Here is a 21,848-nt window from a genome sequence, read left to right on the forward strand (position 1 = left end):
CCCCCAAAACAGGCTGTGAAAGGAAAGGAGGGCATAGGGGCAAGGCTCAGGAAACAGGCCTCAGTAGACAGGAGTGGGGCCGGAGCAGAACCGGCACTAGAGAGGCCCAGGAAGGCACACCCTGAGTGCGCAGGGCCTTAGCTCCTCAGGGAACCAGGAGAGGGGCAGGCCCTGCACAGACACCCACAGAAACAGAGCCCAGGGATGTCCCAGGCTAGGGAAGGCCCTAGTGATGTGACACCCTGGAGCCCTGGGCCTACCCGGGAGCAGCTGGTTACTGGGAATCATTCAAGTTCCAAAGCTTGTCAACTGTTTTCAATATGTACATCGTCTTATACAGATAAAACTTAAAGAATGTCCAGGTTACCCCATAAGACAGCATTCTGGCGTGTGTGTGCTAACGTGCTCTGTGGAAGAAGTGAGGAAGGGCTGGCACCCTGGGTATGTGCTCACGAGTCTTAACCAGTGGCTTCACAGCAGACAATGTTCTGATGGGGAGACTGAGGCCCGGAGAGGGGAAGGGACTTGCCCAGTGTCACATGGTACTGGGGCTCACCGGCTGGACCACTCCTCGGCCATCCTCCTGGGGGTCTGACAGTCAAAGGGGAGAAAGGGCTTTGGGGAGGGCAGGTGGCCAAGTCAGGCCTCTCCCTCCCCCTCGTCCTCACTGGTGCAACCATCTGGCACCGCCGGGCCCCAGGAGCTCCGCGTCTCCAAGTACTCGGCCTTCAGCTGCTCCAGCTCGTGCAGCTCAGCCTCCAGCCGCTCCCGGTGCGCCCTCCGCAGCTGCCGCAGCTGCTTCATAGGGAAAGGGTTCATGTCGTTGAAGGCGATGGTCATCAGCTTCCTGGGGGGAGAGCACAGTTAGCCCAAAGCCAGCGCCCCACTGGGTCTGCATTCACTGGGCCTTCCCGGGCACCCTGCCATTCATTCTGTCCATGTGGCTGAGGCCTTGGCCCCTGCCCACAGGCAGCTCACCTTCCAGGAAGGAAACAGTAAATAAGACGACAACTTCTACCCAAAGTGATGTGTACTGAGGCAGGAAGAAGCTTAGGGCTATGGGAGCTCTAACTCAGTAACAAAAGGTTTATCAGGGAAGGCTTCTTGGAAGAGGTGACATGGGAGCTGACTTTTGAAGAATGAGTAGGGGTTGGCCAGGCAAAGATGGCAGTGGTGGAGGTGACAGGGAGGCATTCTAAGTAGAAGAAACTGCAAGGCCAAAACCCCAGAGGTTGGTGTTGAGCTAGGAACTCAAATAATTGTTTGGCAGGATGACCGGGCGTGGGTGTTGGGGGCAGGAAAAGGTGGGAAAGAAATGAAACTGCATAGAGGCCTTGAATGCCGTGGTTAGGGGCAGACAGACCACTGGGGCAGCGGAATGTCCCTAGAGATTTCTAAGCTGTAATGGAGGGTCAGCGTCACTAACAAATCTCCACTCAGCACACACCTGCCTACGCTCTGCTGTGTGTCCTGGGGCACGTGTGGGGGATGGGAGTGCTGGACAGGCAGGGTGGGGGCAGAGGTGGGCTCTCACTGGCTGTTGCAAATGGTCTTGGTGAAGAAGCGCAGGTACTGGTAGATCTCCAGGCCGTCCTGCAGTCTCAGGATCTCCTCCTCGTTGTACTTGAAAATGGCCAAGGCATAGCGGAATACCACCTGGGGGGCGAAGTGGGGGCTCAGGTGGGGCACAGGGACCGGGGCTCGTAGTCCCCAGGGGGAGGAACCCCCCGCCCGATAGGTTGAAAAGCTGAGTGAGGGGAGGCCGAGGGGCACGGGAAGACGGGGAAACCCCAGGGGGAGGGAGCACAACGTGGAACCTGGGCATGGGGACTGAGTCCTGGCTCTGTCCTCACTTGTCCCAGGGCCCTGGGTGAGGTGCTACCCTATTGGACCCACTGGGAATCAAACGGAATAACGGACCCGGAGGTGCTCTGTAAACCGTGGTGCGCTACCAACCAGCACGGGGAGACTGGGATGGAGGTCACAGGGAGGCCTGCCCAGGTCGCCTAGAAAGGTACGGGGCAAAGGGGGACCACACCCATGTGCCAGCCTCCCAGTATGGGGCTCAGTCCAAACTGGAGGAAGAGAAGGAGGGGCCCAGCTGACCGGATGGGCAGCGGAGGGAATAGTGATGGGCCTCCTGGATCACGGTCATGCCTCTTCCCTAGAGAAAGGAAATCCCCCCAACTTTAAGACACATCTTCAGAGGCAGAACCACCCCTTCTCCTTACGTGTGCGAAGCACTTTAGTTTACAAAGCCGGCTCCCGCGAGAGGTCCACAACGGCCCTGACAAGGGAGCACCGTCTTCCCGTTCTCCGGGGGCAGAACCGAGACCCAGAGGGCTGAAGGGCCTTGCTCAGGGCTGTCCTGCTCACCCTTGACAGTGCCCTACCTTGGTGCCCTCATATAGGAAGGCGTCCCAGACCCGGAGAAGGATGTTGCTGATGAGACTGTCTGCAAAGACCACGAGGAACCAGTTGAAGGTGAGGAAGGAGAGATCCACACGGTACTGCCCCAGGTGAGCCATCAGCCTGGGCAGCTTCTCCAAGAGGAGGTCCTGCAGCACCCGCTGGTCTACCTGGGAGCCAGGGAGAGAGGGCTTGTCAGCCGCCACCCTAGAGAAGGGGCTGCCTCCCTCCCTGCCTGCCCTTCCCACCCAGCCCGTCCACACACAGTCCTGGAATCGCACCCACCTCCCCCCACCGCCCCCGCCCCCGGGGAGCACGGAGCGCCTGCAGGAGCTGGAGTCTCCTGTGGCCAGGAGATGGGCCCGGTGGCACAGCACTCTGCCGCTCCCAGCACAGCCGGCAATCTTCTGGGCTAGAGCACTGGGCTCTGGTGCGGAGGTCTCTGTGGCCTAAGTTCTTAGCCAGTGGTGTTTTGGCCCATTTGCCCTCCTGAACCCGAATCCAAGCAGGAGTTCAGACTTGTATCGGCTGACACCACGGCCACTTCTCCACATTCATTTTGGGCCCGACACAAAAGATGCACAGCGCGTCCAGCGCAAGACCGAGGGTAATTCACTGAGCCTAAGATGCCAGCAGACCTGCCGAAGGGCTCACGGATTTACCGACATGATGTCTGGGATTTATTTCAAGATCACCCAAGCAGGAGTGAGTGGGAGTAGACATGGAGCAGCAGTTGGGTGCCTGTGTTGATAATTATTCAAACTAGGTGACAGATACATGGAGGTTCATATTCTATTTTCTCTATTTTTTGTACATTCAAAATTTTCTGTATTAAAAAAACGAGAAAAAACCCTCCAACAACCCCACAACAGCACACTAGTTATACAACACACCTCAATTTCGGAGATGTTACAGCATGGCAGTAAAATATGAAACATTTCCCAGCTTGCCTTGTAGGGAGAGATGCCATGTGACACGGTTCTGACCAATAAGGTGTAAGCAGCACCCACTGGGCGGGAAAGCCGTGGGAGGTGGAGCCAGCCCCCTCCTTGCACCTGCTTCTTCCAGCCGGGACCACGGCCACAGTGTCGGAGGTGGTACGGCTGTCGTGGGACCCTGAGCAGGGGGCTGAAAGCACTATGGGAGGGATGGCAGAGCAGAGAGCTTGAAGGCGACTTCAGCTTTGTCATTCTCTGGGAAAAATGAGCCGCCCCTCGAGCCACTGTGAGGTTGGGCCTCCCTTCCTGATTCAGCACCTATTTCCTGTTGACTCCTCAGTCTCCATCTCCAGTCCTGACCTCCCTCCTTCACGTCGGACACCCACCTTTCTGCTGACCTCCCCGCCTAGGTGGGTGTCCCACAGGAGGAATCAGTGTTGGGCGATCATAATAGGAAAGGAGAGGAACAGGGTGGGCGGGCAGGAAATGACTTGGTAGGTTTGGGGTGGGAAATGAGAAAGTCCCCTCTGGATGGCCTCTCTGCACGAAGCAGACAGTGCGGATGCACCTATCATCACGCCCCAGAAGTACTCCCATCCCAAAGCAGACAAACCAGGGGCTGAGAGAGGGGATGTGGCAAGGCCATGCAACTGGCTGGGGGAGGGGCGGGCCCCACACTTGGCTGTGCTGGACTCTGGGGTGGCCGGCACTCAGAGTGAGAGGGCCGCTGGGTGGGAAGAGTGGAGGCTGCTGTGCTTCTCGGGAGGCCATGACGAGGTGTGCAAAGACTTGTCTCCACCTCCCACCCTGAGTCCCACTTCCACCCCCTGACCTCTGTTTTGAAATTCTTTACCGGCAAAAAGCGAGAGATTCTAGATTTTCTTCTCCTTCCCTCCCCAAGAAACCATTTCTGAAAAGAACAAAACAAAACAAAAACCAACCAAACACCCCCCCCCCAACCATTTCTCATGACGGGGTGTCATCACTGGAATAACAATAATCTACCCCGTGGGCAGGGCTCCCACAACTCTAAAGGCCATCAGCTCACTGGAACTTCCCAGGAGTCCCAGGGAGAGGTGACTGGCCCCTGTACAGAAGGAGAAATGGAGGCCTGAGAGCTTCCTGATTCTTCTGAGATTCACTGGCTTGAAGGAACCACTTAAGGGGCACCAACCTGCATGGCCTCTAAGTCCCGTCCCTCCCAGCCCTGCTCACCTGGGATGACGTCAGCGTCTTGCTGTAGTAATCAGCCGGCATGATGGTCTCCACAATGGCCACCAGACACCAGAAGGCACTCTCTTCCTCCTCCAGGACGAGCAGAGCGATGGCCGCCAGTCTGGAACGGGAGGAAAGAAGGCCTGGGAAGATGTGCAGAAGCTGCAGCCAGGCAGAGGGTGACGGGGGTAGGTCCCTGGCTCCCAACCCTACTCTCTAACCAGACTAGTGTTCTGGCACCTGGGGTGAGATGCACACGCTTTGGGGGAGGATTACAGAGGGCATTTCCAGAGCAATGGGGAGATCTGTCTCTAGGGAGGGGCTCTGGAGTCCCATCGCCTAGGTATGAATTCTGGCTGGATGATCCCGGGCAAGTTCCTAAACTTCTCTGAGGCTCAGCCTCCTCATCATACTCCCAGGACTGTTATGAGGATGAATGAAGTTAACATGAGATCAATGCCCAGCACAGTACCTGACATGCAGTGAGTGCTTTGTGGACGTCAGCTATCCTCATCTTAATATCCACAGGCTTTGAGATCTTGACAAGTGTGCTAACATCTCGGAGCCTTACTTTCATCATCCGTGAAGTGGGATTAACAATCCCCACTCCCCGGGGCTGTGTGGCATTTTGAGCGAGAAGGCAGACCTACAGTGCCTTTCTAGCTAGCCGGCATACAGCAGGCGCTCACCACACAGAATTCGTTCTCTCCTTTGCTTCCTGAACTCCCCCCAAGGTTATCATGAGGCTCTAATGAGACCATGGTAAGAAAGGAAAAAACCCACAGTGCTGATGGGGATTTCGTCCTAGAAGTATTGTTTTCTCTACTTCTCCCATCTTTCCTGGCAGGTCTCACCCAGGAATACATTTCCCAAAATGCAGTGGTCTCTCAAGATGCTCGGTGAACACAAGGTCCCAAATCAAAAACTGTTTGGGAAAAGCTACACACTCTAGCCCCCTTTTAGAGGCTGATGGTATAGGACATCTTAGAAATTCTGCAGTGACAAAACCTCATGTGACTAACCCAAGGCTGTCCAGTGGGGCTATGGAGCCCCTTTTGTACAGTGCACCCACTGAACACCCTTAGGGAGATGCCCCCTTATAGCACTGTGAAGCCTCACACTCCTGACGGGCTTAACACATTTCATTGTCCAGCTATTTGTCCTTCTCTGGGCTCTTACTAGACTGGATTCGTGATCTCCAACCTCTTCTGAGGTTCACACTGTTTAAAGAAACAGGGTTAATTCTCAAAAGAAAAAAGAGACCCCTTTTCTCTCCCCAGTAGATTGGGAAGGAATTTCTTTCCACTCTGGCTGAAATATCTGTACAAACCCTCCTGAGTCTGAGCTGAGGGGATGAAAGGAAGGGTCACAGGTCTCTTGGGAAATAGGAAGCTCTGCCCTCTCAAGGCTGGGGAAGGGGGCCTTCTGAGGTCATTTAGTTCAGGGATAGCAAATATGTGAAACACTGGCCACCACTCTCTTTTGTCTATGCCAGGGCAGACATAACTACTGAATCATGACAACACTCCCCTTTGTCTATGTCCAGGGCAGACATAACTAAATAATTATTGTGCTCTTTCCCACTGACTTTGGAGGCTGCCGCAGAAACTCAGAAGACAAGGCTCCAGGCAGGTGCTTCCTACTGGTCATCCCTGGTCTAGATAAACTTATTGCAGAGTTGGGAAGACCGAGTCCTGGAAAGCAGAAGTCACTTGCTCAGGGTCACACGGTCAGTTGGTAGCAGAGTGGAGACAGAACCCAGGGCTCCCCAAGTCCAGCCTGCTGTTCTCTCCATACTACCCCATCCCACTGGAGCCTCAGGACGTGCTCAGTCCAGGACCTGGCTGCCGGCACCAGCATAGATTTCTGCACACATTGAAAGGTCAGTAGTGAGAGGCTGCTGGTACCAACTAGGGCCTACCAACTGCTCAGGGCTGCAGCCAGACTCCAATCTAAGACATTCAGGCTCAAGTGGGTTTGCAAAGGACGGAGTGTGGTGATGTGGGGGAAAAAAGCCATCTACTTCTAATGCACTCCACTTATATTTTAATGAGAATTGGCTTTAAAGTTTTTGCCCTAAATTAGCACTGTATCATTACTATGATATCTGTCATCCCCTGAACAGGCTGATTTGTTGCACAGAAGCCAAGGTCTGTCTTCTGACACCATGCACGCAGTTCTGCTGGATGCCACTAGATGGCGGCACTCAGACAAGTGAAAGGGGCCCGCAGGGTGGGGGTTTAATTGCCCCCCCTCCACATGTGACGGGGCTCTTCCCAGTACAGGTAACCTCCGATTTTAAGCAATAATATGAATAGTTGCCAAAACACCAATTATCAGTAAAAACAAAAACAAAAACAAAAGAACAAAAGCATTCAGAGGAAGAGTTGAAGAAGGGGGGTGCCACCCGCCTCTCTCGTCTGTTTTTCCTACATACCCCTCCCCAGGCTTCGTGCTGCCTTTTTCCACACAGGCAGAAGCTTCTTTCCTTCTGGGAGGTTTATCTGAAGACCCTTCCTGCTAGAGGATTTCCCCGTCCCTCCAGCTTAGATTAGCTGTGCTATGGTTTAACTCTGGATTTCCAGTAACTGAACATGTATATACGCTCAACTTCATTCAATTTAGGCTGGAAATCAGTATCAAAAATCTCTACCCTTAGGAATCATTCAAATTTGAGTGGGGACTCTCTGAATGTTTATTCTGTGTTAAATAAATGTCACACACCACCTATGAGGGAAGCAGAATGTCTTATGTAAATTCTGCTTGAGTAGATGCGAATTTAAATTAAATTGAGTTGAAACTTGCTTTGGGGAATATCTGAAATTATTTAACCTCTATGGAGATAGCAGGGGGACATCCACGAGAGTCCTGAGGTACTGGAGGGGGCAGCCCTAGTAGGTCACCCCACCCCACCGCACCCCACCTCCACCCCCAATCTCTTCCATCCTGCTGTGGGACCAGAAGCAGAAATGAATCTGGGATGGGCCAATCACGTTCCTTCCTTTAGGAATTTTGTCCTGGGACACGAGGGTGTCGACAAGTGGGAAGACTTGCTGAGAAAGCTCCAGACACAGGGGCCGAGGTCTCCATTCGGACAGCCTCGACGGGCCCGAAATGTCCAAGGAGTGACGGACAGAGGCTGGTCTGCTGAGAAAAGGAAGCAGACATCTAGAGCTAGAGAGGCCAGAGATGGTGTGGCCCCAGGGGGCTGCAGAGCAGGACTGTGGTGCCACCACCCCCCCCCGGGACTTGTCCCCACGGCACCTCTGGGGTTTTGTAGTGCTGTGACCCTGCTGGAGAGAGGAGATGCCTTAGTTTCTAATGACCATCTGGTGTTGTCCTCTATTTTCTTTTCCTGGCTTTTATGAGCTTCCCCTGTGACATTTACCAATTCTCTCTTTCTTGGGCTCCCTTGAATGGGTTTTGTTTAAAGTAAATGATCCTTGACCACACAGCTCTGCAATATGTGAGCTGAGCTGTGCACTACAAAATTCCAGGGGACCATTCACAAGGCTTTCCATATAAGTGGCACCGCCCTGAGCACAAGTCAAAGGAGAGAGCACAGCATGAGGAGCCCCTCCGTCTTGAACCTGTCCTTGTCCCCGTCTTGAACATGTCCATGTTGTCCCCATCCGTATGGTGGGAATCAAGCCTCCTGGACTCACCTCTCCAGGTTTTTGGGAGACTCCGAAGAGACAGAGGGGTGCTCTAAAGAACCTTGCGCCCTCACTAGGGTTGTGATGCTTACCTGTTCAGGCCCTGGCAGTAGCCGATGGTGGGGTTCTGCCAGGAGAAGGCCAGCAGCACCCGGCGTAGCTTGTCGGGGAAGGTGGAGGTGGGACAGGTGAAGTGCTTGTTGTTGGGGAAGGTACGGTTCAGGTCCAGCTCGATCTGGCGGGCAGCGGGGTGCTCGCGGACCTGGCCCCGGCTCAGCAGCTCCTGGTAGTGGCCGGGGCTCTGCAGATGCCGGACACGGAGCTGGACCAGCCACTTCCAGACACGCGGCCGGTGCTCTCGGGGCACACCCGCCCGCAGCAGCTGCTTGAGCTCGACCGAGGGTGCAAGATCACCCAGGGCAGCCCAGCGCTCCCGCAGTGGCCGCTCCACGGCCTCATGGGCCAGCAGGTGGTGGGAGTGCACTTCCAGGGCCTGGATCTTGGCCAGCAGCTTCAGGTCTTCCATCTCGTAGTTGGGCACCGTCAGGAAGCCATACTCATCATACTCACTGCCAGCAAAAGCCTACGTTAGCAGCACTTTGCAGAGCCCTTCCCCGGATAAGGGACAGGGTGGGGGTGGGCAGGTTCCTGCCTGGGCTTCACTGTGGGTTAGCCATGCAGCTTTGGACGGGTCACTTCAGTTCTCTGAACTTCGGTTTGCTTATCTTTACAATGGGTAGAAGAACCCCTGCTCTGCCTCATGAAGACCCACTGACCTCCTCTGTTGTAAAATGCTGGGGGCCTAGACAGTGCCTGGCACACAGTAAGTGCATCGTGAGTGCATTCTCTGCAAATATAAAGGACCCTCTTATTACTCCATGAAGCCTTAGGCTCAAGGAGTCAGCACTGCCCATATAGAATCCCACCTGCACAGAGAGTAAGCCCAAGGATGGATGGGGAGCAGACAGCATCAATGACAAGCAGGGTGGGAGAGCTGGGGTCCATTCCAGACGGCCTTGCACTGATTCCACAGTTACTCACCCTTACGGCGTGCTCTGCACGTGCTGTCTCACTAGTCCTACTGATCCTGCAAAGCAGGGATCTTGGCCCATATGTGATGGAGGCTGAATATGTCGCCCACAAAGGTAAAGTGACTTGTCCAAGGTCACACGGTGAGAGAGCCTGGTCTGGACTCTGGGCCACCCAGCTGCCGGGGGCCTTTGGACCCCAGCCACAGCCCCTTCTGTTATATTTAACTGCCCGTGTTCACTGCGCTCAGCAAGGACTTGGCTCAGGGAAGGCAGCTGGCTTGACTCCCCTCCTCCCCCGACCCTGACAAACACCTCCAGGAGGCAGCCTAGGGAAGTGGAAGAAATGGAGCTCTAGAGGCAGAGCCAGGTCAGCTGCATGATATGCTGCGTGACCTTGGGCAAGGGCCGGCCTCCTCTGAGCCTGCATCACCTCAACCGCATTATGGGCTCATCCCAAGCACATGCTCCTTTATCCGAAGACACGAGAAGGTAAACGATGTGTAGTGGTCAGCAGGAGCCAGCCCCAGGGCGGTTGGGGACCCTCAGGTCACGTAGACCAAAACCCGCCCTCGCTGGCTGCTGGGCTCACCTGATGGGGCTCAGCTCCACGCCGTCGGCCGAGGCCTCCCCGGCCTCCCACTGCAGCGCCTCCTGGGTGAGCTGCCGCAGCAACTCTGAGCTCTCGGTGGCCTCACCCCCCGCGGCCTCCTGCAGCCTCCGCAGCCCAGCCAGGTACTTGCTCTCCACCTGGCAGTTCTTGGCTTGGAGGTAGGCACACTGTGGAGGGCGGGGTGGGGCTGTCAGGCCACCTGCTTGGGCTTGGCCCCCCAACCCCCCGCCCCGAGAGGCCTGAGTAGCTGTAGGCAGCCAAGCCCTTCTCCAGCCTCATCTCCCATCCCCTTCCCACCCCCAGCCCATCGTCTAAGGGAAAGGAGACAGGCTCCAAACCCAAGGGTCTATCGCAAGGCAGAAGAGGCTCCAGGCAAGAGAGCCAGACCCAGGGCTGCAGCTGGATTCAGAAGAGAGGGGAGAGGGGGGCAGGGGCAGTGCGGGTTCTTGCTGGGGACTGCAAGTCCCATCCTGCTTCAGCCACTGCTGGCTGGAGGACCTACGGCAAGTTACTTAACCTCTCCTCGCCTTAGCTTCTTCATCTAAACAATGGAAATAATAGAGTCTGTCCCAGGACTCCAGGATTAGGTGAGTGGATGTGTGTAAAGCCCCTCCCAGGGTACCTGGCCTAGAGCAGCTCTCTGTAGGGGGTCCTACCGAGCACTACCAGGAGATGGCCACATGGCTCTGGACCTGCCCCTGTCCCTTCTGCTTCGGCGATATCAGCTCTTTCCATGCCTCGGACACACGACCTCTCTCCCACCAGTGGCCTTCGAAGCCGCATACTCCCTGGCCCTGTCTTGAACTTTTGTTTTTCTCTTTCCATAAGCCAGGTGTGCCGAGCAAGTCAGGTAATTTTCCTGGGCCCACTTTCCTTCTGTGTAAAAGCTGGACAGGGAATATCAGCCTCAGGGCATTGCCGTGACCTCTGGGCCAGCCTGGCTCCTGTCTCATCCTGGGGTGGCAGAATGTGAGCCTTCTGGCCAAGGCTGCCATTCTGTTGCAGGCCTGCCCGGGTTACCATCTCCAAACGTTGGCCGAGCACCAACTCCAGGCCATTAGGTGAGCCTGCTCTCCTCCCCACTCCAGCTGGCTCTCACATCTGCGTCCTTCTGCCACCAAGGCTACTTCCCGAGTCCCCTCCCAGTACTCTTCTCAGGCACTTCTGCTACAGACTCCCAAGTCTCTGTGCTCCCTGGCCTACCTCCGCAAGCCCACTGAGCCCCCAGCTTTCTCAAAACATGAGTCTGATTGAAGACCTCCCCACTCAAAACCCTTCTACAACTCCCAGTTTCCTCAGAGAATTTCCCAAAGTTCTTCCCCTCCAACCTCCCCACCTTCCTCCTGCCTTCAGTTCACAGGTCTTGACCATGCTCTCTTTTTTCTTGGACGGCCTTTCTCTACTCTGTTTGCCTGGATAATACTAACTCACTTTTAGGACTTAGCTCTAGAAGGTACCCCCACCAGGAAGCCCTCCCTGACTTTCTTCCTCCCTTTGGGCCCCAAAGAATCCTATATGCCCAACTGCATCTTGATTCTGTTTGACTCCCTCACTAGTCTGCATACACCCTCCTTGAAAAGTCTGAGAAGGCCTCTTGTTCTTCTTTAAATGTTCGGTTGAATTCACCAGTAAAGCCGTCAGGTCCAGGGCTTTTCTTTGTTGAGAGATTTTTGATTGCTAATCCAATCTCCTTACTAGTTATAGGTTTATTCAGATTTTTATTTCTTCGTGATTTAGTCTTGGCAGGCTTTGTGTTTCTAGGGATTTATCCATTTCATCTGGTGATGCAATTTGTTGGTATATAATTGTTCATAATACTCTTTCTTTTTAAAGATTTTATTTATTTATTTGACAGAGAGATAGAGAGCACAAGTAGGCAGAGCAGCAGGCAGAGGGAGAGGGAGAAGCAGGCTCTCTGCCGAGCAGGGTGCCCGAAATGGGGCTCAATCCCAGGACCCTGGGATCATGACCTGAGCTGAAGGCAGACGCTTAACCGACTGAGCCCCCCAGGTGCCCCTGTTCATAGTACTCTTATAATCCTTTTAGTTTCTGCAGAATCAGTAGTAATGCCCCCACTTTCATTTCTCATTTTGAGTCCTCTCTCCTTTTTTCCTTAGTCCACCTAGCTCAAGGTTTGTCAGTTTTGATCATCTTTTCAAAAAATCAACTTTTGGTTTCATTGATTTTCTATTATTTTTCTGTTATCTATTTCATTGATTTCCGCTCTAATCTTTATTATTTCCTTCCACCAGCTAGCTTTGGGTTTAGTTCTTCTTTTTCTAGTTCCTCAAGTTGTAAAGTTAGGTTGTTTATTTGAGATCTTTCTTGTTTTTTAAAGTAGGTTTAAGTAAGTAAGTTTATGGCTATAAATGTCCTCTTTGGCACTGCTTTTGCTCTGTCCTCTAAGTTTTGGTACGTTATGTTTTCTTTTTCATTTTCCTTTTTAAGTATTTTCTAATTTCTCTTGTAATATCTTCTTTGATTCATCGTTGAAAAGTATGTTGTTCAATTTTCACTAGTTTGTGAATTTTCTAGTTTTGCTTCCAATACTGATTTCTAATTTCATCCTGTTGCAGTTGGAGAAGATGCTTAGCATGGCATCTGTCTTTTTAAATCTACTGAGACAGAATTTGTGACCTAATATATGGCTTGTCCTGGAAAATGTCCCATATACACTTGAGGAGAATATGTGTGCTGTTGTCGCTGGGTAGAGTTCTATGCTATGCCTGTTGGATCCAGTTGGTTTACCGTGTTGTTCAAGGCCTCTAGTTCCTTACTTATCTTCTGTCTGGTTGTTTTAACCATTATTGAGAGTGGGGGTACTAAAGTCTCCCACTATTATCGTAGAATTATCTACTTTTCCTTTCAGTTCTATTAGCTTGTGTTTCATGTATTTTGCTGGTCTGTTATCAGGTGTGTAAATGTTTATAACTGTTGTATCTTCTCACTGTAATGAACCTTTTATTAACATATAATGTCTTTTTTGGTCTCTTGTAATTTAAAAAAAATTTAAAGTCTCTTTTGTCTGATATAGCCATCCTGCCCTCTGCATGGAATATCTTTTTTCTATCCTTTCACTTTCAATCCATTTGTGTCTTTGGATCTAAAATGAGTCTCTTGTACACAGCATATAGTTTGACCATGAGTTTTTATTCATTTTGCCAATCTCTGTCTTTTAATTGGAGAGTTTATTCCATTTACATTTAAATTATTGATAAGAAGAGACTTCTATCCTTTTGCTATTTGCTTTCTATGCCTCATACCATTTTTGTCCATCATTTCCTGCATTATTGCCTCTTTTGTATGTTAGTTTGTCTTGAAATGCTTAAATTCCCATTTCATTTCCTTTTGTGTACATTCTATAGCTATTTTCTTTGTGGCTACCATACGGATTAATTTAAAATTCTAAAGTTATAACATTCTAATTTGAATTTATAGCAGCTTAACTTCAATAACATGCAGAAACTCTGTTCTTTTATAGTTCCATTGCTACCCTTTTGATGGTTGTCACAAAATTACATCTTTATACATTGTGAGCCCTGAAACATGAATAATTCTTTTAAATGCATTGATTACTGAAATTAGATAGAAAACAAAATGTGAAGTTACAAAACAAAGTTGTAATAATACTAGCTTTTAGATTAATCATATTTTTAAAAATGTATTACTCTTAAATCACGTAGAAAACAAAAGTGGAATTACAAACCACGTTTACCATAATACTAGGTTTTGCAATTGTCCATGTATTTACCACTACTCAGATTTTTGTTTCTTCATACACCTCTGAGTTACTGTCTAGTCCTTCCCTCACAGTCTCCAGGACTGTCTAAGCATTTTTTTTCTTTTTTTCTTTTTTTTTTTTTTTTGTCAGAGAGAGAGAGTAAGCACAAGCAGGGGCAGCAGTAGGCAGTAGGAGAAGCAGGCTCCCCCCCACCCCCCACCGAGCAAGGAGCCCGATGCAGGACTTGATCTCAGGCCCCTGGCATCATGACCTGAGCCAAAGGCAGACACTTAACTGGCTGAGCCACCCAGGCATCCCTGTCTAAGCATTTTTTGTAGGGCAGATATAGTAGAAACAAAGTTTCTCAACTTTTCTTTCTCCAAAAATGTCTTAATTTCTCCCTCATTTTTGGAAGAAATTTTTGCCAGATACAAACTCTTGGTTCAGTTTTTTGTTTGTTTGTTTTTTATTTTAGCACTTTGAATATATTGGCCCACTGTCTTCTGGCCTCCAAAGTTTCTGATGAGAAATCCTCTCATAATGTTCTTGAAGATTCCTTGTGTGTGAGGAGTTGCTTCTCTATCTGCTTTCAAGCAATCTCTTTGTAGTTGGCATTCAAAAGACTGATTATAATGTGTCTCAGTCTGGGTTTCTTTGAGTTTATCTTACTCGAAGTTTGTTGAGCTTCCTGGCTGTTTTTATTCATGTCTTCATCAAATTTGGGAAGTTGTCAGCCTTTACTTCTTCTCATATTCTCTTTCCCCTTTCTTTCTCTCTTCTCCTTCTGGGACTTCCATACTATAATGGGTATGTTGGTCTGCTTAATGGTGTCTCACAAATCACTTAGGCTCTGTTCACTTTTCTTCAAGCTTTTTCTTTCTGTTTCTCAGACTGAATAATTTCCACTGTCCAATCTTCAAGTCCACTGATTCCTTCTGCCTGCTTTAATCTGCCTTTGAATACCTCTAGTGAATCTTTCGTTTCAGTTATTGTACTTTTTCAGTTCCAGAATTTTGTTTGTTTGTATGTTTTCTAACTCTTTATTGATATTTCTCTTTTGTTCATACATTGCTTTCTTGACTCTCCATATCTTCCTTTAGTTCACTGAGCATCTTTAAGACAACTGTTTTAAAGTCTTTGTCTAGGGGCGCCTGGGTGGCTCAGTCGTTAGGCGTCTGCCTTTGGCTCAGGTCATGATCCCAGGGTCCTGGGATTGAGCCCCACATCGGGCTCCCTGCTTCGCTAGGAGCCTGCTTCTTCCTCTCCCACTCCCCCTGCTTGTGTTCCCTCTCTCGCTGGCTGTCTCTCTCTGTCAAATAAATAAACAAATAATCTTTAAAAAAAAAAAAAGTCTTTGTCTAGTATGATCGAGTACCAGGTCTTTTACAGGGGCAGGTTCTACTGATTTATGTTTTTCCTTCAAATGCGCCATACTTTCATGTGTCTTTGCAAGCCTTGAGATTTTTTTTTTTTTTTGTAGAAAGCTGGACATCTGAACACTAGAAATCAGGTTCTCCCAATGTGAGAAAAAATTTTTGTTTTTTGATTGTTATAGGCTGTCTCTGTGCCAAGGGTAGCCTAAGGTGTAAACTTAAGCTCTCAAGTCTTTTCTGAGCCTTTCCCTGGATGTGCATAGCCACCTTCTAATTTCCCCACATATGCAGTTGTTTTGGAATGTCTAATCTTTAATATCTGACTCCCAAATGGGGAAAAAAAGAGAAAAATGAAGGGGGGAGGGGAATAGTAGCAGCCCTTTGAATCCTCTGGAAGTTGCTCTAGCTGGGAGGGGAGATGAACAATGGCTACCTGCCTCTTTGCACTGCTGTGGTCAGAAGCAGCAATCAGCAGTCAGAGCCCAGATGCCTGCAGCTGGAAAGGCAGCTTGTAAAGGGCACAGCCCAGAGGTAGCGCAGATGATGTGGACAGACGGATACAGGGGTGAGAAGGTGAGGGACAGAAGGGTGGCTGGGCATGGGCATGGAGATAGACTCTGCCTCTTACCTTCATCAGGAGGGCTTTCTCATTTTCAGCCACCCGTCTCCAGATCTTTGTGACCTGGTGGATCTCAGAGTTGAGGAAGCGGTTCTGGGTCCGATATGCTTCCATGTCATCCTGGAGAAGAGGGCAAAGCATTTGAGGAGTTGCACCATAAACATCTCCCTCACCCCCACCCTCAAACGAGCTTCCAACTCTTTCTTCCTTTAGACATTTCTAAGAATGACAACAGAAGAGAAGAAAGTCTAAAAGAAGTAGTATTGCAGACAGCCCCCTTCACTAATCTTGATCCAGCATGATATGGTAGAGAGGGCATCAAGCCTGGAGTTCAAGTTGTGGTTCTGACTTCCTGGCTGGGAGGCTTCACTGAACAACTCTGACTCTGCTTTCTCATCTGTAAAAGGGGCAAATACTACTCCACTGGGCAACTGGGAGATGACCTGAGGTAACATGTGTCATAACACTAAGTATAGAGACCAAAAGAAACAAATATCCAAGTAGTGTTGGTTTTAAAATGTTGTCACATATTTGCAATCATACTGAACAATTTTGGGTGGAAAATTTTTTACTTAATGTCACCTTGTAAATGCAGTTGACCCTTCAACAACACTGGGGTTAGGGGCGCTGAACTCCACCCCTGTCGCACAGTCCAAAATCTGTATATAACTTTTGACTACCCCCCTCAATTTAAATGCTAATCACCTACCATTAACTGAAGACTTACTGAGAACAAAAAGAGCCAATCAGCACACATTTCAGATGCTATGTGTGGTATATACTGTATTCTTACGATAAAGTAAGCTAGAGAAAAGAAAATACTAAGAAAATTATAAAGAAAATACATTAACATTACTATACAGTATTTATCAGAAAAAATCTGCCTGTAAGTGGACCCGTGCAGTTCAAACCCGTGTTGTTCAAGGGTCAACTGTACTCTATATTACATAAGCTTGCCAATGATTATTTTTAATGTCTGATGACTATTCTGTTGGGTGAATTTACTATACATTAGTTATAATCCTTCCCCTGTTATTTTTTATTTGGGCCCTGAGTGCTTTTGGTTGCTTTTTGATTATGAATAATGCTGTGATGTGCATCTCTGTGCCTAGAGCATTCGAGGAGAAGCTGGCCAAGCACTGGGGAGGCTCAAGCAGGAGCCGGAGCCTCAGAAAGGAGCAGCCACAGCACTGGCTCTCAACCGTCATTCTGCTGGGACGGACATTACAGAAGCAATGCACAGTGCACGCTCACCGCTACACTTGAAATGCCGGGACATTCACTAGCTGAAGCTCAACCCCTTCTGCTCCCACTCAAGAAACGTACTGGGATGTAAGTGCATGAGAGAGACATTATTGCAGGGATAGGCCCTGATTTATCTAGAAATTAAGAGCATCACACCTGTGACGTCTGCGGCACCTCATTATCAGGGATGGGTCACGTGTGCACGGCTCACAGGCCATCTTGATGCTCCCTGGGTGGGCCTGCATTCTGGCCAAGATCCTTCCCAGCCCAGAAGCTCCACTTCATACCCAGGGTCTGCTGCCTTCTGCTGAGATGGTTGACCCAGTGGGAGGGCCACATGCTCCCCAGGGCTCCTTAGCTAGAAATAAAAGCCCCTGGCTGGCTTCATCACATGGCCTCTCATCACCCCACTGGGGCTGTCCGTGGTGTCTCCCGCCCTGGCCATCCCTGCTTTTGCATGCCTCACTGTGCCCGGGCTGCAAGGCTTTGTGTACTCAGGCTGAGCTTGCTCTCTGCTCTCTCCGCGGGGCCTGAATCCGGGTAGTTCCAACTCCCCAGCCTGGACTTCCTCCTACTCTCCCACCATGTCTACCTGAGGTCAAACTCTGGGCTCCCTTTTCTCAGAAATGCTGTGAGGGGGTGCCAGCTGCTCTCCTGCACAAGTGGGGGCCTGCTTCCTCTCTACGACCCCCATTTTCTTATTCTTAGGTGGAGGGGTGGCGAGCTTGGTGGGACTCGTCATGTTTGCAGCACAAGGACCAACCTCCCACGGACATCAGGATTTTCCAGGACCACTCCCCTTGCCCATGACGATGGTCTTCCGTTTTGGTGTCTGGAGATTCGCAGATTCCTGAACACAGAAGCTGTGCGGGCTCCCCGCACCATCACCCTATGCCCCCCACCCCGCGCTAAGCACATCCTCCCATTCAGCCTTCCCGGCAGCCCTGAAAGGAACTCAGACACGGTCTCCGAGGCTCTGAAAGGACAAGTACATTGTCTGAGGTCACACAGCTGTACGAGACTGGGTGGGACCGAGCCCAGATGCGTATGACTCTGAAGCCAAGTCCAACCACTGCATTTACAGCCTGGATACTCCCCAGGCTCTGTCCCTGCTGGAATCCACCTGGACGCCAGATGTCTGGTTCATCCTTCAAGGGTTGTGCTCGGCAGACCTCGCTGACCCTCCAGGACAATAACGCCGCATCAGAGACACAGGCGCTGCCCCAGGGCCGGCGCTGCCTAGTGGACAGGGAGCCGGCTCTGTGGCCCTACTGCCTGGATAGAGATCCTGCCTGCACCACGGAGCCCAGCCCAAGTTCCTGCTCTTTCAGCGCCTCCTCCCCTCATCTGGAAAACAGGAACAGGAACAGTACCGCCTCAGGCACTGTTGGGAGGACGTGATTAGGTCCTGTGTGCCAAAGGCTCAGTTGGCGGCCGCACGTAGTGAATACCAGTGTCTCCTCCTTCTCTGGGCTCCCGCGGCAGCATCCTCCTTCCCCGCTGGGAGACGTCCCCCCTGCTGCTGTTGCGCATGCTTTTTTTCAAGGATTTATTTATTTATTTTAAAAGATTATATAAAAGAACCCAAAAGCTATGTATAATATTTACAAATCAACTGAGAAATTTTAACACTGACTGGATACTACCATATTATGAGTTAATTACCGTTAATTGTTTTTGATATGATGCTGTTGTCCGTTCTTCCCAAACGCTTGTGAAAATACAAGCTTCCGGCAAGGGAGGAAGAGAGCCACCCCTCGCCTGAGCTCCTACTATGTGTCAGACCTGTTTCCCCTCACACACATTATCATGTGTAATTTTTCTCCACCATGCTGTGGGCTACGTATTAAAGTACCATCGTTCCCATTTTGCAGATGAGGAAACAAGTACTGAGAGGGTAAGTCCTCTAGAACGCAAGAGAGGCAGGATCCAAGCCCAGGTGCGTGCGGTCCACAGAGGAATGGAAAACCCTTGCTAGGTGAAAGCGTGTCGGCGGAGTGCGCCGCTCTACACGGCCACTCGGTTCTGCCTCCTGTTACCAGCCCTCTGTCCTCACCCCAGGCCCCGAATGCTCCCTGGCATTTCCAAGGCCTTGGACATGTTGCCTGGGGCACCGGCCTCCAGCCCAGGCAGCGAGGGTGGGTGTGAGCACCTCTTGGAGCAGCCGTGGGGGTGGGGGGGTGGGCAGCATCTCCCCATTCAGCTCATCGCCCTACCTTGAGTGTTCTTCGTGGCTCAGAACTGTAGGGAGGAAAAAGAGAGAGCTCAGAGAAGAGAAAGCCACAGGACAGGAGGAAAACACAACTGGAGAAAGGGGACAGGAAGAAGAGCGCCTGTCTGCCTGCCTTCACAGGGATCAGGAGCCCGGGAACTCTCCCCGGGAAACGCGGCGTGGACTAGCCCCTGTGTTCGTGGGGAAGGCAGTGGATCTTGTGTGGGGAGACTTGGGTCTAGCTGCAACCCTGCTGCTTGTACTGTAGGACCCTGGACCCCTGTCTGGGCTCAGCTGTCTCTGCCAGAAAATGTCAAACACGAGATCTCGGAGTCTTTCCAGCTCCGATATTTAAGAGGTCAATGATCCTGTTCTCAAACTGGCAGCTTCAACAAGGGGGCATTTCCTTAAGGTCGCATGCCCTCCGTCCCAGGGCAAGGGGAGATGTGAACATTGCTCTGTCTCCAAACGGAAAGACAACGGATTTTTGAGGAGTCTTCTGTTTTTCCAGATCAGACATGTAAAGGCTAACAAACGAGGAACTCTAGCACATGCAGTTCTTTCTGGCACAAACACTGGGCCTCTGAGGGTCAGAAGCAAGGTAAGTTTGGTTGACAGGAAGTTCCTCTATCTGGGCTCACTGATCAATTCCCGCACATGCAAATCCAGGGGCACACTCCATCCCCTACAGCCAGACCGTGCTTCTAGCCGGCTCTCGGACGCGGTCTGGAGGCACCCGACAGATCTACTTCTCGGAGCCCCAAGCTGCTCTTTGGGGTCTTCACCTGTGGATTCCAGCAAGATGGGCACAGACAGAAGACTCTTAGCAGGGCAGAGGAGGGTAGGGAAGCAATCTGATGAAAGCAGTTTTCCAGCCCCTAGAGCTTTCTAATAGTCTCACTCCATCTGCATTTGAAAGGATTTTGTTTTCATTTTGAACTCAAAAGAATCTGATTTTAAAGGGAAAAGATTCAAAGACTAGCTATGTAGTTTTTCATGCTGAAGGAGATGGGTGGGATCTGGGTTTCATGTTCTCCTTTACCCCCCTATCAACCCCATGAGTAGGAACAGTGAGGCCATTCTAAAGAGAGGTGAGGGACCTTGCCTGCGGTCACACAGCTAGTAAGAGGCAGAGCCTGGATCCAAACCTAGGCCTGACTTCACAGCTAGGGTAGGGGCCACTGTACCACACTGCCCAGTGGTCTCTCAAAAGATTCTGGAATTTTCTTTTTTTCCTTCTGCTTCCCCTCTTCCAGCAGCGATGCTTTGGTCCCATGGCAAGGGAGCTCCCCTCATTATATGTACATATGTATACCCGTGCGGCTGTGCGTGGTGGGGTTTGGGGCAGGACCGGCCCTGGTTATGCAGCTGCCTTTAAGGGCAGTGGGGGTTATGAGCACTGATCCCTAGCCTCAGGCCTCCCGGTGGTCCAGCAGCTCCTGTCACCACGTCTTAGAGAGGACACTGCTGTCCACACCTAAAATTAAGTTCCTGCTCCCCATGCTGCAATTGGTCTCTGTGGGAAGGCACAGCCTCCCCAGGGGAGAACTACTGCCTGGACAAGGGGGAGGCAGGGACAGCGGCAGGAGCAGGAAGGCCCAAGAAACCAGAAGGCAGCAGAGCAGACGCTCATCAGAGAGCTCCAGCTCCCCAGCTCCTCCGCACACGGCCCCTTCTCAGCCCCAGCCTTCCTGCCCACAGTGGGGAGCACACAAGTGACAGCCTCACAGGGCTGGTCGAGCATCAAATGAGATGATGTGAGCAGGGCACCCATGACAGTGGCCGCCGCACAGCAGTCAGTCTCACAGAAGAGCAGCGATTACTGCCACGGTTATGGGCAAGTCACAGCCGGCCACACATCACCTGATTGCATGCTGGGGGAGGCCGCCAGGAACCTTGAGCTCCCGAGGGCATCCGCGTGACACTTAGCTGGTCTGGCACTCGGGAGTTCCGACCTCATCTCATGCTCTTCCACCTCTAATGATAATCTAGAGACCCCTTCCCTTTCCAGCCTAGGATATCATGAAAAGGTCAAATGCGCCGGACCTTCTGGCTAAGACAGTGAGGAAGTGTGTAGCAATATTTCCAGCAATGTCAATTTCAAACATGAACCTTCCAGAATGAAGGGTTATCCCTGCTCTATCTAAGAAACCCCCAGGGTTGAGAGCAGTGTGCTCCCTGAGGGCACAGGGCCTGAGGGGAGGGGCCCTACCTTCAGGTGCTCCATCTTCTCCTGCTGGCTCAGGAAGTCCCTGTCGGCAGCCCCCGGGGGCACAGGCGGCTGGGTAGGGGGATGTGTGAAGTCCCGGGTGACCTTCTCGGAGAGCTTGCAGATGACCTGCTGCTTGGCCTGGTTCTTCTCCAGGAGCAGCTGCACGTGCCGCTGCAGCTCCTGCACCTGCTGCTCCCGCAGGCCGGCCGCCTGCACCAGGCTCTCCCGCTCCCGCTCCAGCGCCTCCACGCGCTTGCCCAGCTCTGCGATCTGCCGCACCTTGTGCCGCACCAGCTCCAGCCGGTCCTTGTCCTCGGCTGCGGCCAGGTACGCGCTGGACGCCCTCTTCTCCTGCTGGGCAGCCTCCAGCGCCTTGTGCAGGATCCTCACCAGCTCCTGGGGGAGGAAAGGGAAGCCCCGCGTGAACTCGGGGGAGGCCTGTGAGGTGCCAGGGACTCGGCACTGCTACCATCACCAGTTCTCCTAACAGCTCTGAGGGGTGGCGAGCATCATCCTCTGGGCCGTCTCATTTTCTCCTTTCCTGCTTGAGGGAGTTTTACCCGGACACATGGTTCCCCAGCTGAGGACCACATTTCCCAGCTGGGCT

General features: G+C 51.5%; 1 protein-coding gene across 3 annotated transcripts in view; it reads right to left on the reverse strand.

Annotated features, from left to right (window-relative positions):
- Positions 1-300: 300 nt before the first annotated feature.
- TBC1D2 (TBC1 domain family member 2) overlaps positions 301-21,848 on the reverse strand; it is a 51,583-nt gene continuing 30,035 nt past the window's right edge. For 2 of the 3 annotated variants that reach the window (XM_040631651.1, XM_040631652.1), the window contains 8 exons: positions 21,242-21,637; positions 15,582-15,692; positions 9,839-10,026; positions 8,311-8,787; positions 4,563-4,683; positions 2,394-2,579; positions 1,535-1,656; positions 301-847 (listed from right to left, as the gene is read on the reverse strand). In XM_040631651.1, the coding sequence (XP_040487585.1) occupies positions 640-847; positions 1,535-1,656; positions 2,394-2,579; positions 4,563-4,683; positions 8,311-8,787; positions 9,839-10,026; positions 15,582-15,692; positions 21,242-21,637 (1,809 nt within the window). In that variant the 3' untranslated portion in view covers positions 301-639. Of the gene's footprint in view, positions 848-1,447; positions 1,657-2,393; positions 2,580-4,562; positions 4,684-8,310; positions 8,788-9,838; positions 10,027-15,581; positions 15,693-21,241; positions 21,638-21,848 lie in introns of all 3 variants that reach the window. The other variant, XR_005835215.1, reaches the window with a different exon arrangement.

This window comes from Ursus maritimus, unplaced genomic scaffold (assembly GCF_017311325.1).
Source record: "Ursus maritimus isolate PB19 unplaced genomic scaffold, ASM1731132v1 scaffold_17, whole genome shotgun sequence".
Taxonomy (NCBI): Eukaryota; Metazoa; Chordata; class Mammalia; order Carnivora; family Ursidae; genus Ursus; species Ursus maritimus.